Below are 18,515 nucleotides of genomic sequence, written 5' to 3'. Positions count from 1 at the left end.
CTCGTTTGACAGATTTGTCAAATAAAACCCACAATGTAACACAAATGACGTTTTGGATTTGTGATTAGACAATGGCTTATCTGATATCTACTAATGTAAATATCTATCTTCCTAAAGCGCGGGAAACGTTGGTCGTGGCGGGAGTGTTTTTTCTTGTGAAATTTTTAAATTCAATTTGTATAAAAGATCAGTTTGTATATATTTGTATGTAGTAGTTTAATTTAATAGTTTTGTTTATTCATTTATGTATATATTCTACAGTATCTGGTAAGTTTGTATACTATTTCCTCAAGGCCTGGAGTCAGGCGAAAAAATGGACGAGCCCCCGGATATCCAGAATACTCCTAATTCTCCTGTCCCACATGTATCGCCTTCCTCTCCCTCGATTCCGTCGTATAGTAGATCTTATAAGAAAACAATATTTGCTAAACCAACATCCCCCAAACTAAAACGACTGGGGTATAACAGAACAGAACACTTCAATTTGATAAAGGACTACGACGCTCCAGCTCCTTCTAACGGGGTCGCTTTAATAAACAGTAACGTTAACAATAATGACATAATCTCTGATTTAATCCAAGTTTTGACTGAAATTAAATCCATTTCTAACTCTGACAACAACGTAACCGAACAACGCCGCCCAACGATTGCTTCCTTAACTAAATTAAAATCCTCTTATGCGTTACGAACGCGAACAAATAATCCAGTGGAATTGCAGAAGCGCTATCTGCAATAAAAATGATTTAATCCATTCGCATAATAAATTTGAACCATTTGTCTCAACTCTGTCGGAAACATAGCTTCGCCCGGAATTGACAGTAATTGACTTTTCGAATTCCAGGTTATGTTATTCTCCGACAGGACAGACCTGACGGCTATGGCGGTGTTGCCACAGTCATTAAAAATAATCTCCCCTATTCCTTATTTCCACTTCCCTCATTCGGAGATGACGTCTTATCAGTCATTGCTGCTATTGTAAATAAAATTTGTATAGTTTCTATTTATTTTTCTCGTCCTAATGTAAATATTTTTTCTCATCCCGGACTGTGTGGAAAGGATTACCACAGAGTTCTGTGCTCAGTCCTTTGCTCTATAACATCTATACATATGATTCAGAAACATCATTGCAGGCATCAGCAAACGTACTACAATATGCAGACGATCTTCTTATATACAAATCGGGAAAATCGATTGAAAATAATTGCCAAGCTCTAACATCTTCCCTTTCATTTTTAAAAACATCGCTAAATTTGAATGGTTTAGACTTATCTGTATCCAAGAGACGGGTTGTGTTGTTTTTCAGAATGCGTAGGCCTCCCCCGGTCCATGTAAAGTTCAATAGTGGTTTGATTACCTCGACTAATGACGTCAAATTCTTAGGTAGAGCAAAACCAAAAGTTAACATTTAACTATATTGTTGACACCACAATGGCATCGCATATTTACAGATGCATCCAAGCATTCCAAAGATGGCTGTGTAAGTGTTGGTGTACTGCACTCTAATTACAATATTGTTCAAAAAAACTAAACTCCCTCCTGAATCCTCCGTGTTCACCGGCGAATGTATTGGCCTTGTTAAAGCCATAGAATACATCCTTCTACTAAAACTTCAAAAAACTGTACAGATTCACTGAGTTCTTTAAATGCCTTAGCCCGGTTCCCATTTAGATCACTATCAATTCCCCGTCATTTCCTAAATTAGAAACCTGCTATTAAAATGTATAAAAGAAAACTATTCCGTATCGTTTGCATGGGTTCCTGGTCACTGTGGAATATCTGGAAACGAGAAAGCCGATCGTTTAGCCAATGAGGCGGTGGAGAGTGGAGATGTAGACATTTTTAGAAACTATGCGCATGACTTGATGTCTCTTTCATGGAAATTTATCTCAGGAATTCCTGGACTGAATCCTGGGCTCAAGATAGTTCTAAAGGTCGCCATTATCGTACTATTCAACCTTCTATACCCAGTAAGCCCTGGTTTTGGAGACTGAGATTCGGTAAAAAAGTTACAATAGTACTGTCTCGTATGCGACTGGGACACGTCTGCACCCCAGCTCATCTTACTAAGTTAAATATTAATGACAGCCCTACGTGCGATTACGGATATGATGCAGGTAATTTAAATCACATCATATTTGTTTCTCCTCGACGCGACCGGTCGGCTCTTCTCGAAGGTCTCATTTCCCGACATCCATATCATGTTTACTTTCAACATTGGATCCACATGTATATAAACTTTTAGCAGCTTTTATCTTAAGTAATAATATAAACGTAACATATATTACGTAAACGTAAATATATGTAAATATGTTTTCTTACACTCCTTTCTTATGTAGATTTACAAGAATTGATCTTTTATTTTATAGATTAATTATTTTCTATTCCTAAATTCCTTTCCAGCCGATAATTTTATGTTTTACCCGTTTCCCTGTTTATGACCCTGGGCCACAAATCACAATGCACAAACCGTGCGGGCCATTAAAAAAAAAAAAAAAAACTATCTTCATTTTGCCGAAAACAAATGAAAACACCCGACACCGTGACTCACTGACTCCTCATAAATAGTTATAAAATTTTACTTAGTTACAAATCAGTTGTTCGTTCTTTTCGAACCCATAATATAAATGAAAAGGATATTGCAAAACGTTAATGACCGATAGTTTTATTTAAAATAAATATTGTCATTATGGCGTCTGATCCGTTGTTCGGTTGGGATTTAACTTTCAGAACTGTTGAAAAGGATATAAAAACTAAAGCAGACATTATAGTTGCCTTTATTCATTGGAACTTGACCAAGAGAGGTTTCCGAAATATTGGTGTTGGTGATGAGGTATGAATTACTGTATATTTTTTGAAGGTACCATAAAGTTTCATTTTGAATTGAGTTATATCACTCATGTTAAGTGTTGTTTGTAAAAGTACTAGTATACACCTTGATCTCATACTCAGTGTTCATTTTAAAAATTCAATATAAAGAAAATTACAAAGTTTCCCAAAGGTAATGTAACATATTTAGTAATATACTAACATAATTCTGGTTAGGATTCTAATTAGTTTCAATATTTGACCAGTTTTCCTTAATATCACAGCGGACACTTTCTGGAGATGAAGTAAAAAGTGAGGTACTACCTACTGGATGGAATGATAGTGAAATCTTTAAGTTACGCTACATTTATGATAATAAATTATATATCTTACATGGATTAAACACAGATGGCAATCTTATTGTCAACTTAATGGTAATTATATAATTATTTGCAAAATTAACAGTTTAAGTTAAACTAAGAATTATATCTGTATGGAATGAGATAAAAAGTATAGATATTATTGTAAAAAAAATGGCTTTAATAATCAAGATATAACTTCTCCATTTTCGCCTCACTTGTCTCCATTAATATATATGAATCCAATAGTTACCAATACAAAATTTAGTCATCTTTAAGTTAAGATAAAACTACTTTCAGAGGTCTGAGGATCTAGCTGTTACCAATATTGCAGTTAAGATAGAGGATACTGTGAAAGAAATGAGTGGTCCTATAGACAAAATGCTGCCAACTCACAAAGACTTAATGTATAATGTAAAGAGGGATTTGTTAGATACACTAACTGACAGACCCACAACTACAGCACATACTCAAACAACAACTGGAGGTAAGTTTAAAGAAATTAAATGACACAATATGTTCATACATTCTAAGTTCTTAAATTAACTAGTAAGTTCATAATTTTATTAAATATTTTATATTTAATTGTTTCATAGTATTATAAATTCATAAATTTTAATTTTATTACTCCTATCTCCTTAAGGTATTTATGGATTATCTATAGGTGGAGATTTGTAATGAGTACTGACTTTATTTTATTGTAATCATAATTTACCTTCTGTTAAAATACTGTAAATCTTCCTAAAATGCAATAAGTAAATAAATAAATTCCTAGCAAAAAATTAGGCTACGTGTAATAGCATAAGGTAGACACATTTATGTGTTACAGTTACTAAATTAATGTAAGTTTAATAATAATACTCATAAATTGTCTTTGATAAGAAAATTGGGTAATACAGTGTAAACCCTTTATTACAACACCGCATTTTATGGCATTCTAGAGAGTTGTTGTTAAATGGAGAGAAGAAAAATCAGAATTAGAAAAAGAATCAGTTTATTTCAGACTAGTGTTAGTAGTTATGTACATAGAAACTTAGTTGAACACATATAGTTTGTTTATTTTGTTTGACTGCTTTTGATGCACCAGTAATTTTTTTGTATGTTTTACTTATTTTATTCATATCTTGTGATATTGAGGCATCTTGATGATAAAGGAAGTATTTTTCCAATAATTTAGCTGCTACCACAACTTCTTTAATGCCCAGGGGAGGCTCAGGCTACATGTCATGGTCAGTCTACATGTGCAAGCAATCCCAATTCGTAAACAAAAGAATGAATTTCTTAGAAAAATTGCATGCATGATGCCGACAGTCGAGTTTATTGTAGGCTAGGATAATAAAGTGATTAAGGAACCTACACAGCTGCATAGTTTTTCCTCATTTTAGCAACTTAAAAAGTACTTTATTGCTTATTGAGAGTGGGTATAATGCTATGTAGAGTGTAAAATTGTATGGAAGACAAGCTAAACCAACCACAGTGAATTGATTTAAACGCTTTAAGGAGTTCGTTGTTAACGTCGTGGGACTTTACATGGAGTTCACACTGTTAGTTCTGGTGCCAAACAGGCTATGTTAGACATAAGCATTTTAACAAAATTTAAATTATATATTTAGGTCACTTTGATTAATTATCTGGCAATCAAATCATCTTTTATGTTCTATGCTGTTAAACTATTTATTTCATAAAGTTATCAGTACATACACAACTATGCACCTTTTAGTCTTTTTTTACATTTGTTCTTCTTGTAAAGTATGTGGACTAGTAAGTTTTCCTGCTTTAGTAAAATAAATTTCTTATCATTTTCAGATAATTCAAACCTCAGAAGGCCAAGTGATGATCCTCTTAGAGTACCTCCAAGACCTATGCCTGGTGCAACACCCGACACTCGTGATTTATGGTTTGTATTTGAAAATTACAAGCTTATATCACTCCATATACATGCATTATGAGCATTAAATGTTAACCAATCTATTTTATATATTATATTGGCATTTTTTTAGAATAAATTTATAATTATAGATATATTCTAAAAAAATGTCCTCCTTTTCACAATTCTAAACTTATCTATATTAAGACAACATATTGGTAAGTCTTTATTTTAGTAACAAAAGTATTTTTTTAATACAATAAGATATATACATATTTATTTTGGAATCTGATTTAAGAATCAATTTTTACTATTTACTTACATAACTGAATAAAAAAAAACTATAAGGCAGTTATGTCAAAACTTAATGAGCTTTGTGTATATATTATAATATAAATGTTTTTAATATATTATGTTGTATCATTATTTCAGGGAATTACCTCCAGCAAATTTACCAAACATTGGCAGATCAGATTTAGATCCCTTTGCACCAGCCGGGGGAGGCATGATCTTCAATCCGTTTGGACCTCGCAGGGATATTGAAAATCCGGGTCTAGGAATCCCTGGTGGTTTACCCAGGTATTTAAATAATCCTAATTTTTTTATATATAAAGCTAGTAGAAAATATAACAAATATTTTCAATAATTAACAAAAATCTCTCCCTTTTTTTAAAATTGAAGAAGATATGGATTTAATATATACATATAACATGACTTTCAGAAATCAAAATAGGGATTTCCTCTGAGCAAAATAAATTGATGAAATCAGTTTTGGCTTCTATACCACCACCAAGCTTTGATTATGTTTTCTATGCTCATGGTCTAAGATCCCGCTATACAACGACCTTCACCAAGATGCTTATTTAATGAAACTTATTTTATATTTAATTTAATATGTCAATAAATATAATCCATATGGGTTGCCTAGCAAATTTCAGTCCAGAGTATTTTAATTAATATTAAAAAAAATATATTTTTTTAAACATTTCACCGGTATGATTATTAGATAAATTCTATACCAATCGAAAGTATGAAGCCCATAGAATATGCAAAGGTTAGGTTGTTTTTAATCAATTAATTATTTATGTGTATATTTTTTATGTGACACTAAAGTATATATACATCTTTAGTATAAAAGAAGGTTATAGTGATACATATATAATACTACCCTGATTAAAAATATTGATTGAAAAAAGTTCAAAAAATTTACTACATGCAAATTATAAAAAACTTTTTTTTTTTTAAATATTAATTAAACATACTCTGGACTGAAATTTGCTAGACAACCCTTATGGATTATATTTATTGACATATTATATTAAATATAAAATAAGTTTCATTAAATAAGCATCTCGGTGAAGGACGTTGTATAGCGGGATCTTATACGATCATATGTACCAATAAAATCATCAAAGCTTATATTATATATTATAGGCTTTGTTGATATCTTTGGCCAGGGAACAAGGTAATAACAGATAAAAATAACCTCTCCCTAATCCACTCAAAAAATTTGATGAGAAAATACTAGCTTAAGAATTATAACAAAGATGTAGTATTTTTCATAAACATAGTGGTTGTATAGTTTAGGATACGTCAGAAAACACAATTTTAGTTTATTATTGAGTTATTCAGTAGGACTCTTATTTCTCATTTTTGAATTGATGGAAGTTGAATTAAAAATATGAAGTTAGGTCCATTTTCTTTTCTGAATCAAATTACTATTTACTGACAATTCAAATGAATTGAATTTGTAGAAATGAGTGCAAAAATCTTGTAAGAACTTGAAGCTTCTAAAATCTTACTACCAATAAATATTGTTTTGATTACTGCAATTACCAGTTGGATGTTAGTAGCATTAAACACCTATTACCTAATATGTCATATATCAGACCTATCATTCATAAATTTTTGTTTTATAAACAAAATTGATGACAGCGACAAATCAGAGGCTTGGGGCAACAGATGTTCAAAAAGTTTTTATTTTTTACTTTACTGCAGGGGTGCAGTACCACCTGGCGCACGATTTGATCCTTTTGGGCCTCCCGGTGTCGGACCACTAGGAGGTCGAAGACCCCCGCCTCCAGATGCTGACCACCTTCCACCACCTGGATTTAATGATAATATGTTTATGTAGCCAAAAAGCCTTCTGTGCAAAATGCCTCTAAGAAAATGGTATTGGGTTGAATTCATTTAATAAACTGCATATAACAATATATAGTGTTTTTTAACTAAAAATTATCTAAACTATTTAACCCTTATGTTCATTTTGTATAGTATACCATACATACAACTTTATAAAAATATATGATCACTATAAAATAATTTTTAACATAGTTTTATTATACACATGACATTTCTAGACGTCTATACTTCAAAAATGAAAATAGTAGTTTATCTGTCATAATTTTAAATCAATTGTGAGAAATAACCGTCAAAATGCGCCACACAGGTTTATCTATGGTAAGTTTTATTTTATTTTTATGTTTGTACTCCTGAATATGCATGTTTATTATAAAATACACATGCCTAAATATTTGTTTTAACACATTTTTATATTATATGCTGTTGTCGCTATGAGAATTAGTATGTTATTGTCGTGTTTTTTTACTAACGTATATTATACTATACGTTGCTAACTGCACGGAATGAATATTTTTTTTTGGCTTTACTATAAAATTTAAATTGCAAGTATGTCTGTCTTACATATTAAACTAATTTTATTACAATTTAAAAGGCAATTGAACTTATGTTTGACTGCCTCGTTGACATAGTGGTTGTAGAAAGCGACACACAATGTTGGGGTTCGATTCCCACAAAAAATACACATATTATTATTATTACTGAAATACTACATAACTGATATATATATCTATAATACAATATGGTTTGGCTTTACTATAACGGTGGGCTTTTGCATGTTTCTTTTGCTTTGGTTTTATACTGCTATAAATTATATTGAGGGAAAATTATGGTATTTTTGGTTTAGGAACATTCAGACAAAATAGACTAAAAGATGCTGCTACTAACCTGCTTACTGAAAAGGCTTTGAAAAAGAAAGAAATAGGTGCTTTCTGTCAGGTTGTTTGTTATAAAAATAAACTTAGTATTGTCAAGTGGGTTATCAAATCTATCCTCACCCGCACCATGTAAGACTTAGAACGTGACATTGGCGGAATTGTAATTTACACAGAAGTCGCCATTATAAATAAAGTGAAGTCAAGTGGGTTGATAATAAACAGGTCACATGGTTAGTTCTTATGATGATGCATACCCTGTCGAAAATATAAAACGATTCGGCAAAGAAGCAAACAAAACAAAACACCCGACACCGTGACTTCTCATAAATAGTTATAAAATTTTACTTAGTTTAAAATCAGTAGTTCGTTCTTTTCGAACCCATAATATAATTGAAAAGGATATTGCAAAACGTTAATGACCGATAATTTTATTTAAAATAAATTGTGTCATTATGGCGTCTGATCCATTGTTCGGTTGGGATTTAACTTTCAGAACCGTTGAAAAGGATATTAAAACTAAAGCAGACATTATAGTTGCCTTTATTCATTGGATTTTGACCAAGAGAGGTTTCCGAAATATTGGTGTTGGTGGATGAGGTATGAATTACTATATATTTTTTGTAAGTGTTTTGAAGGTACCATAAAGTTTTATTTTGAATTGAGTTATATCACTCTTGTTAAGTGTTGTTTGTAAACTCACTTTTTGTATTTTGAATGTTTATCTCTAACTCATAAATTTTGTCGAATATTGCTTGATCAACAACCGCCGCGCCGCGTTTTCAAAGTACTGATAGTGATGGGAACCGTCTCCAACGCATTTAAAGTACATAATATAAATAATAAAGCCCGACTGTCGCTTATAGAGGTAAAGATAAGTAGCAGTCTCACTTACGGAGGTGCATGAGGGAAAAACGACACTCTCTTACAGAGGTTTCTGTTTCTCGCTAATAGAGGTTTTGGGAGCTTAAAATGACGGGTCCCGGTATTACTCTCACTTATAGAGTTTTCTCACTTACCCAGGTTTGACTGTAGTTTAAATATTTGACCAGTTTTCCTTTATATCACAGCGGACACTTTCTGGAGACGAAGTAAAGAGTGAAGTACTACCTACTGGATGGAATGATAGTGAAAACTTTAAATTACGCTACATTTATGATAATAAATTATGTATCTTACATGAATTAAACACAGATGGCAATCTTATTGTCAATTTAATGGTAATTATATAATTATTTGCTAAATTAATTGTTATAGTTAAACTAAGAATTATATGTACTACTGTATGGAATGAGATAAAAAGTATAGATATTATTGTAAAAATTGTGGCTTTAATAATCAAGATAATACTTCTCACTTGTCTCAATCCAATAGTTACAAATATAAATTTAGCCATCTTAAAGTAAGTTAAGATTAAACAACTTTCAGAGGTGTTACCAATATTGCAGTTAAGATAGAGGATACTGTGAAAGAAATGAGTGGTCCTATAGACAAAACGCTGCCAACTCACAAAGACTTAATGTATAATGTAAAGAAGGATTTGTTAGATACACTAACTGACAGACCCACAACTACAGCACATACTCAAACAACAACTGGAGGTAAGTTTAAAGAAACTAAATGACACATGTTCATACATTCCTAACAAAAATTAGGCTATGTGTAATCGCATAACGCAGACACATTTATGTGTCAAAGTTACTAAATTTAGGTAAGTTATTAATAATAATACTCATAAATTGTCTTAGATAGAAAATTGGGTAATACAATGTAAACCCTTTATTACAACACCGCATTTTATGGCATTCTAGAGAGTTGTTGTTAAATGGAGAGAAGAAAAATCAGAATTAGAAAAAGAATCAGTTTATTTCAGACTAGTGTTAGTAGTTATGTACATAAAAAAGAATCTTATTTGAACCCTATTGCATATAGTTTGTTAATTTTGTCTGACTGCTTTTACTGCACCAGTAATTTTGTTGTATTTTTTTCACATTTTATTCATATCTTGTGATATTGAGGTATTTTGGTGATAAAGGAAGTATTTGTCCAATAATTTAGCTGCTACCACAGCTTCTTTAATGCTCAGCGGAGGCGTAGGCTCATCTATGTCACCTTCTTCATCTCCTTGTTCTTGATTGTCACTGAATCCAGAATTTCTTTGTCATACAAATAAGTAGGAGTCATGGTCTGTCTACATGTGCAAGCCATCCCAATTTGTAAACAAAAGAATGAATTTCTTAGAAAGTTTGTATGCATGATACAGACAGTCGATTTTATTGTGGGCTAGGATAATAAAGTGATTAAAGAACAAACACAGCTGTGTAGTTTTTCTTCATTTCAGCAACTTAAAAAGTACTTTATTGCTATTGTTGTTATTGACAGTGGGTATAATGCTATGTAGAGTGTATAATTGTAGGTATGGAAGACAAGCTAAACCAACCAAAGCGAATTGATTTCAACGATTTAGGGAGTTCGTTGTTAAATTGTGGGTTCTATGTTAGACATAAGCATTTTAACAAAATTATATATTTAGGTCACTTTGATTAATTATCTGGCAATCAAATCATCTTTTATGTTCTATGCTGTTAAACTATTTATTTCATAAAGTTATAAGTACACAAGTACCTTTTAGTATTTTTTTACATTTGTTCTTCTTGTAAAGTATGGGGGCTAGTAAGTTTTCCTGTTTTAGTAAAATAAATTTCTTAGCATTTTCAGATAATTCAAACCTCAGAAGGCCAAGTGATGATCCTCTCAGAGTACCTCCAAGACCTATGCCTGGTGCAACACCCGACACTCGTGATTTATGGTTTGTATTTGAAAACAACAAGCTTATTCACTTCATATACATGCATTATGAGTATTAAATGTTTACCAGTCTATTTTATATACATATTAATATTATTATTATAGGTATATATTAACATTTTTTAGAATAGATTTATAATTATAAATCTATGTCTTAAAAAAATGTCCTCCTTTTCTCTTAAACAAATATACACTTTGAATATATTGAGACAAAATATTGGTAAGTCTTTATTTTAGTAATGAAAGCATTTTTCTTAATACAAAAAAAACTATAAGGCTGTTATATCGGAAAACTTAGTAAGCTTTGTGTATATATTATAATATAACTGTTTTTAATATATTATGTTGTATCATTATTTCAGGGAATTACCTCCAGCAAATTTACCAAACATAGGCAGATCAGATTTAGACCCCTTTGCACCAGCCGGGAGAGGAATGATCTTCAATCCGTTTGGACCTTGCAGGGATATTGATAATCCGGGTCTAGGAATCCCTGGTGGCTTACCCAGGTATTTAAATAATCCTAATTTTTTTATATATAAAGCTAGTAGAAAATATAACAAATATTTTCAATAATTAACAAAAATCTTTTCCTTTTTATAAAAATTTAAGAAGATATGGATTTAATATATACATAACATGACTTTCAGAAATCAAAATAGGGATTTGCTCGAAGCACAATAAATTGATGAAATAATTCAGCGGTTTGGTGGAAGTATAGAAGCCAATTTAGTTTTGTTTATGTTAACATATTAGGTGTGTGTGACCTTTGAATATGATTTCTATGCTCAAATATACGAATAAAATCATCAAAGCCTATATAATATATTATAGGCTTTTTTGATATCTTTGGCCAGGGAACAAGGTAATGAGGGATAAAAATAACCTCTCCCTAATATACTCAAAAAATTTGATGAGAAAATACTAGCTTAAGATTTATAACAAACATGTAGTATTTTTCATAAACATAGTGGTTGTATAGTTTAGAATACGTCAGAAAACACAATTTTAGTTTATTATTGAGTTATTCAGTAGGACTCTTTTTTCTCATTTTTGAATTGATGGAAGTTGAATTAAAAATATGAAGTTAGGTCCATTTTCTTTTCTGAATCAAATTACCTATATTATTTACTGACAATTCAAATGAATTGAATTTGTAGAAATGAGTGCAAATATCTTGTAAGAACTTGAAGCTTCTAAAATCTTACTACCAATAAATATTGTTTTGATTACTGTAATTACCAGTTGGATGTTAGTAGCATAGAACACCTATTACCTAATATATCATATATTAGACCTATCATTCATAAATTTTTATTTTATAAGCAAAATTGATGACAGCGACAAATCAGAGGCTTGGGGCAACAGATGATCAAAAAGTTTTTATTTTTTACTTTACTGCAGGGGTGCAGTACCACCTGGCGCACGATTTGATCCTTTTGGGCCTCCCGGTGTCGGACCACTAGGAGGTCGAAGACCCCCGCCTCCAGATGCTGACCATCTTCCACCACCTGGATTTAATGATAACATGTCTATGTAGCCAAAAAGCCTTCTGTGCAAAATGCCTCTTAGAAAATGGTATTGGGTTGAATTTATTTGATAAACTGCATATAGCAATATATAGTGTTTTTATATAAAAAATATCTTATCTATTTATTGAGACACACATTGTCATAAATATGTATGGAGGCGTACTGGTGGTTTATCGACGAAATTTCCAGTGTATCTGTATTGTTTGGTGACTCCTATGTTTACCTTTCTATTCCCTATAAGTGACCCAACACAGCGTAACATGCTCGATGCGTAACACGCTCGATGCGAATGCTACATTACACCTCGTAACTTTGGTCAGTTCCCACCTTTAAATTGTCTTTTTTAAGTACTTTTGGTCCAATAAAATTCACGAGTTGTTCAAAATCGATCGGAGACATGCGTTCAAAGTTTTTATAATATCTAGTAATCATTTGGTTTTTTAAAATTGGCATCAATGATAAACCACCACATACGCCTCTGTTTTTAAATTATTTTGATGTCCAGTAACGTTTTTTCTTCTTAATTTGGATGAAACAATAATAAAGTAGAATCAAAGATACCAACGCGTCCTCGATGTCGGCCATCTCGTGAACACTGGCGGCGAAAGCGGAGCACAGAGTTTTGACAAGCCTAACATGCTCGATGCGTCACACGCTCGATAGTCCAGTCAGTCAAGACAATTAATTCATTATAATTCCAAAAGTTTTCAAATTTTGATGTAAGGTCGGGAGTGGTATTAAAACAAACTATAAAATTTTGCAACCTGCTCTGCGGTCCGGAACATTGTTAAAAATAAGTTTTGGTCGTGAAAAAAATTCCAAAAGTTCTGCAAACTTGGGGAAGTTTTCGATATAATATTTCATATCACGTATAAAATTTGCAACCAACCTAAGTGTACGGAACATTTTTTGTTATTAAAAATTAATGTTTTTCTTTATTAAACTGAAGGAAAACGTTCCAAAAGTTCTGCAAATTTGACAGATATATCGAAAATATAATAGTAACAAAAAATGTTCCGTACACTTAGGTTGGTTGCAAATTTTATACGTGATATGAAATATTATATCGAAAACTTCCCCAAGTTTGCAGAACTTTTGGAATTTTTTTCACGACCATACAGCAAAAATTAATTTAATTGCAATTTTAACAATGTTCCGGACTGCGGACAAGGTTGCAAAATGAGATTTATTGTCGTCCCAATGTACCATTCATTTGACCGAAGTTTGAAAACTTTTGGAATTATTATCAAATTTTCGATTTCGAATGTCTATAATGACTGGTCTACGATGCGAATGCTACATTACACCTCGTAACTTTCGTTAGTTCCCACCTTATTATACACTTTGCTCTACATGACATGATTCAACTATTACAAAAAACTAAACGATAAGAACGCGTACCCACACGCAGAGTTATCGGGTCTTATAATCTATTTTTTAAAAGTGAAAATCGATTTTAGTATTCGATTTTGTATTCGATTTCGAGTTTCAGTTGAACAGTTATTTAAAAAAAATATTAATATACTAACCTAATCTAACCGATCTAGATAATAATTGGTTTTTTGGACAGCTCCGGCGCTACGGAAAATGTAGCCCATCCACCCTTGCGTACCAAAGCACAGGCATTTTATTCTTCCTCCGCGCCTCCGATTATTTATATACACTCTAGGGGTAAGGCAAACAAGACCACGTGGATAGTCGGGTGCTCTGATTCGGTTTTGGGTACTTTTTGAATAATTTAATTTTTTTTGAAACCATACACAAATTGAAACATGAAGTTAATGTAATGTATGTACATTTGACAAGCAATGGTTAAATTAGGTCCAACTTTAAAATTAACAAATGAGAAAATAATCGATCCGATTAATTTACCGAGAATGTCACATCACTTATAATCAAACTGTATTAATTCTTAAAACGAGATTGTTGCCAAGGCAATTTCTTGTATGCCAGTAATCAGTAAATACATACTTCACAAGATAAACTACTATTTTTATTTTTGAAGTATAAATAGACGTCTAGAAATGTCATGTGTTTAATAAAACTAAGTTAAAAATGATTTTATACTGATCATATATTTTTATAAAGTTGTATGTACAAAATAAACATAAGGGTTAAATAGTTTAGATAAGTTTTATTTAAAAAACACTATATATTGTTATATGCAGTATATTAAATGAATTCAACCCAATACCATTTTCTTAGAGGCATTTTGCGCAGAAGGCTTTTTGGCTACAAGAACATATTATCATAAAATCCAGGTGTTAGAAGATGGGTCAGCACCTGGAGGCGGGGGTCTTCGACCTCCTAGTGGTCCGACACCGGGAGGCCCAAAGGGATCGAAACGTGCGCCAGGTTAGTTATGTAAGTAAATAGTAAAAATTGATTCTTAAATCAGACTCCAAAATAAATATGTATATATCTTATCGTATTAAAAAAAATACTTTTGTTACTAAAATAAAGACTTACCAATATGTTGTCTTAATATAGATAACTTTAGAATTGTTTAAGAGAAAAGGAGGACATTTTTTTAGAATAGATCTATAATTATAAATCTATAACTAAATAAAAAAAACCCTAAAAGGCAGTTATGTTGGAAAACTTAATGAGCTTTGTGTATATATTACAATATAAATGTTTTTAATTTATTATGTTGTATCATTATTTCGGGGAATTACCTCCAGCAAATTTACCATTGGCAGATCAGATTTGCACTAGGCGGGGGAGGCATGATCTTCAACCGTTTGGACCTCGCAGGGATATTGAGAATCCGGGTCTAAGAATCCCTGGTGGCTTACCCAGGTATTTTAAATATTCCTATTTTTTTGTATATAAAGCTAGTAGAAAATATAACTTAATTCAAACTTTGTACACTTATAAGGAATCAGCAACATTATAATAATTTCATAGGTTTATCTCGAAAAAACAATGCAATTTTTTTTAAGTCCACAAAGCAATACGATTAAATTGAGACAACACGTATTGCTGCTAGGACTAAAAAGTGGAAAATAAATAAAAGTTTAAAAAACACACTTTTAAAGCACATCAAATTAAAAAGTGAAAAATAATTCCTATATAAAATAAGGCTGAAAATGGTAATGAACAAAAAATACTGGTATTATTGTGAAAAAGCGTGGGGCGCTCTGTGCCATATTTTTCGTCTATCGAGCAATCCACGCTTTTGATTTAATATGTACTACATATAACATGACTTTCAGAAATCAAAATAGGGATTTGCTCGAAGCACAATAAATTGATGAAATTAATTCAGCGGTTTGGTGGAAATACTTGCAAGAAGCCAATTTAGTTTTGTTTATGTAAACATATTAGTTGTGTGTGTGACCTTACTTTGAATATGATTTCTATGCTCATATATACGAATAAAATCTTCAAAGCCTACTTAATATATAGGCTTTGTTGATATCTTTGGCCAGGGAACAAGGTAATGAGAGATAAAAATAACCTCTCCCAAATCCACTCAAAAAATTTGATGAGAAAATACACGCTTAAGAATTATAACAAAGATGTAGTATTTTTCATAAACATAGTGGTTGTATAGTTTAGGATACGTTAGACAACACAATTTTAGTTTATTATTGAGTTATTCAGTAGGACTCTTATTTCTCATTTTTGAATTGATGGATGTTGAATTAAAAATATGAAGTTAGGTCCATTTTCTTGTCCGAATCAAATTACCTATATTATATATTGACAATTCAAATGTTTGTATAATACCAACAGTAACCAACAGTAGATAAATTTAAATCTCATATTAGCTTAAGAGTTACTAACTTAATTTTGTGATTACTTGAACTTGAATATTGAATTGAATTTGTAGAAATGAGTGCAAATATCAATAAATATATAACTTGAAGCTTCTAAAATCTTACTACCAATAAATATTGTTTTGATTACTGCAATTACCAGTTGGATGTTAGTAGCATTAAACACCTATTACCTAATATGTCATATATCAGACCTATCATTCATAAATTTTTGTTTTATAAGCAAAATTGATGACAGCAACAAATCAGAGGCTTGGGGCAACAGATGATCAAAAAGTTTTTTTTTTTACTTTACTGCAGGGGTGCAGTACCACCTGGTGCACGATTTGATCCTTTTGGGCCTCCCGGTGTCGGACCACTAGGAGGTCGAAGACCCCCGCCTCCAGATGCTGACCACCTTCCACCACCTGGATTTAATGATAATATGTTTATGTAGCCAAAAAGCCTTCTGTGCAAAATGCCTCTAAGAAAATGGTATTGGGTTGAATTCATTTAATAAACTGCATATAGCAATATATAGTGTTTTTATATAAAAAAAATATCTAATCTATTTAATGAGACACACATTGTCATAAATATGTATGGAGGCGTACTGAGCGGTTTATCGACGAAATTTCCAGTGTATCTGTATTCTGTATTGTTTGGTGACTCCTATGTTTACCTTACTATTCTCTAATACCGTAACCATTTTTTATGTCTAATAATATCGTACACCATTTTTTATGTCTATGGTTTCAAAAGGAAGGAAAGGTAAATTAATGAATTTAACATTTTGACAAGAAAGAAGCAAAATCTTGCTACCATGCCCATCAACACGATTTAATGGCTGGTTAAGGTATTTTGTTTGTTTATACACAAGATGCTTGTCCCTGCAATGCTGCAATCATTATATACACTTTGCTCTACATGACATGATTCAATTATTACAAAAATTAAACGATAAGAACGCGTACACTACCCACACGCAGACGCATTCCTTCCGTAGTCCCGACTATAATTTTCGGTTTACAGACATTTGAACCAAAAACAAATTCCAATTTGGTTCCCAGTATTAAATTATTATAATACTATGTAATGAGAATTAAAAACTGAAACGAGTGTCGACGGCGCTCAAGTTCAGGTTGCAATTTAAACGTATTAAATGCCTATACCTGGAAGTAGGGATGTGACATTCTGCATAAAAAAATCGATTTTTTATTAATCGATTATTTTTTAGCATGAAAAATCGATTAATAAATAATCGATTTTTCTTAAAAAAATAATCGATTTTTTTTATTATTAATCGATTTTTTCCTAATTTTTGAATTAATTTCAAAATAAACACCCTAAATATTTTATTTTTCATGGTTTTCTAAAATAAACAATAGAAATTAAAAACACAAATTAACGTTTAGGAATAATCAAAATAGACTTGCATCGGTTATTAAGGTAAATGATTCGTCATTAAAAGCTTGACGCAAAAAATTATCTATGCTTGGCAAAGGATATCTGTCAGGTTTAGTTAAGTCCTTCAAGCATCGTTTTCACCTTTAGGAACGAGGATACCTGACTAGTGCTGCCCAAAAGTAAGTCACAATTGATGATGATTTCTAACATTTATAATTTTTTCCATAATTGTTTTGACTCTCTGAATCTTCGACCGCATTTATCGTGGAGAGTGTTCGGACGAATACTTGCAGCTGAGTTTCACTATCGGACATCAAGGCAGAATACAAAATAGGTACCTACCATCCTTATCACCTCGCACCACTATGTAAAACCAGCTGCCCACTGAAGGGTTTGAGAACAAAAAAAAATTATTCATTCATTCATTTTTTAATTTTGTATTTTTTCTTTTCGAGTCCTTCAAAAAAGGCGTGCCGTAAAAGGCCGGCAACGCACTTGCGAGCCTTCTAAAAATGTGAGTGCCCATGGGTGGCGGTATCACTTAACAGCAGGTGAGCCTTCTGCCCGTTAGCCTCCTCTTACATAAAAAAACTCCAAAAAGAAACGTACCCATTTTAATGGTTTATCATCACTTCTATTATACGTATTTTTACTGACTTAAGTCGGCCACTGACGATACGTCCATTTAGTAGACTTCCTTTTGGATGCATGGCGTCACTTCGAACTTTGCAATCGTACGGAACGGAAATAAATAATACTATGGATAACAATACTTTACTGGTGGCAGCAGTTGTGTGTATTTTATTAAAAAGACAAAAAAAACCTAAGAGAAGGTGGATGAAGGATTGGTTGAAACAAAGAAATACTTTTATTTATTTAATAATATAAATATATTTATTTAAAAATAGAAATACTTTTATATTTTATACTCCATTCGGATTAATGGACGTATCGTCAGT

The 18,515-nt window shown here is 31.8% G+C and overlaps 2 protein-coding genes and 1 long non-coding RNA gene across 4 annotated transcripts; all 3 read left to right on the top strand.

Moving 5' to 3' along the window:
• The first annotated feature begins 2,516 nt into the window (after positions 1-2,516).
• LOC125059724 (proteasome inhibitor PI31 subunit-like) lies at positions 2,517-7,244 on the top strand. Of its 2 annotated transcripts, none has more exons than XM_047664267.1 (6): positions 2,517-2,830; positions 3,072-3,239; positions 3,465-3,651; positions 4,971-5,061; positions 5,464-5,610; positions 7,030-7,244. In XM_047664267.1, the coding sequence occupies exons 1-6, from the start codon at positions 2,687-2,689 to the stop codon at positions 7,163-7,165; spliced, it is 873 nt and encodes a 290-aa protein (XP_047520223.1). In that variant the 5' UTR covers positions 2,517-2,686; the 3' UTR covers positions 7,166-7,244. The 2 variants fall into 2 exon arrangements, with proteins under 2 accessions (XP_047520223.1, XP_047520224.1); XM_047664268.1 differs by having other exon boundaries at positions 2,520-2,830; positions 3,090-3,239.
• Positions 7,245-9,476: 2,232 nt separating this feature from the next.
• On the top strand, positions 9,477-12,412 carry LOC125059725 (proteasome inhibitor PI31 subunit-like). The gene is made up of 4 exons (XM_047664269.1): positions 9,477-9,646; positions 10,764-10,854; positions 11,216-11,362; positions 12,258-12,412. Exons 1-4 carry the CDS (start codon positions 9,520-9,522, stop codon positions 12,391-12,393), a joined length of 501 nt encoding a protein of 166 aa, XP_047520225.1. The 5' UTR covers positions 9,477-9,519; the 3' UTR covers positions 12,394-12,412.
• Positions 12,413-15,057: 2,645 nt separating this feature from the next.
• Positions 15,058-16,685, top strand: LOC125059726. Its single transcript, XR_007118720.1, has 2 exons — positions 15,058-15,187; positions 16,471-16,685. It is a non-coding gene; the product is annotated as an uncharacterized LOC125059726 (long non-coding RNA).
• The last annotated feature ends 1,830 nt before the right edge of the window (positions 16,686-18,515 follow it).

This window comes from Pieris napi, chromosome 20, assembly GCF_905475465.1.
Source record: "Pieris napi chromosome 20, ilPieNapi1.2, whole genome shotgun sequence".
NCBI lineage: Eukaryota > Metazoa > Arthropoda > Insecta > Lepidoptera > Pieridae > Pieris > Pieris napi.
Note: the sequence above shows the minus strand (reverse complement) of the source record. Positions and strands in the feature narration are given on the sequence as shown.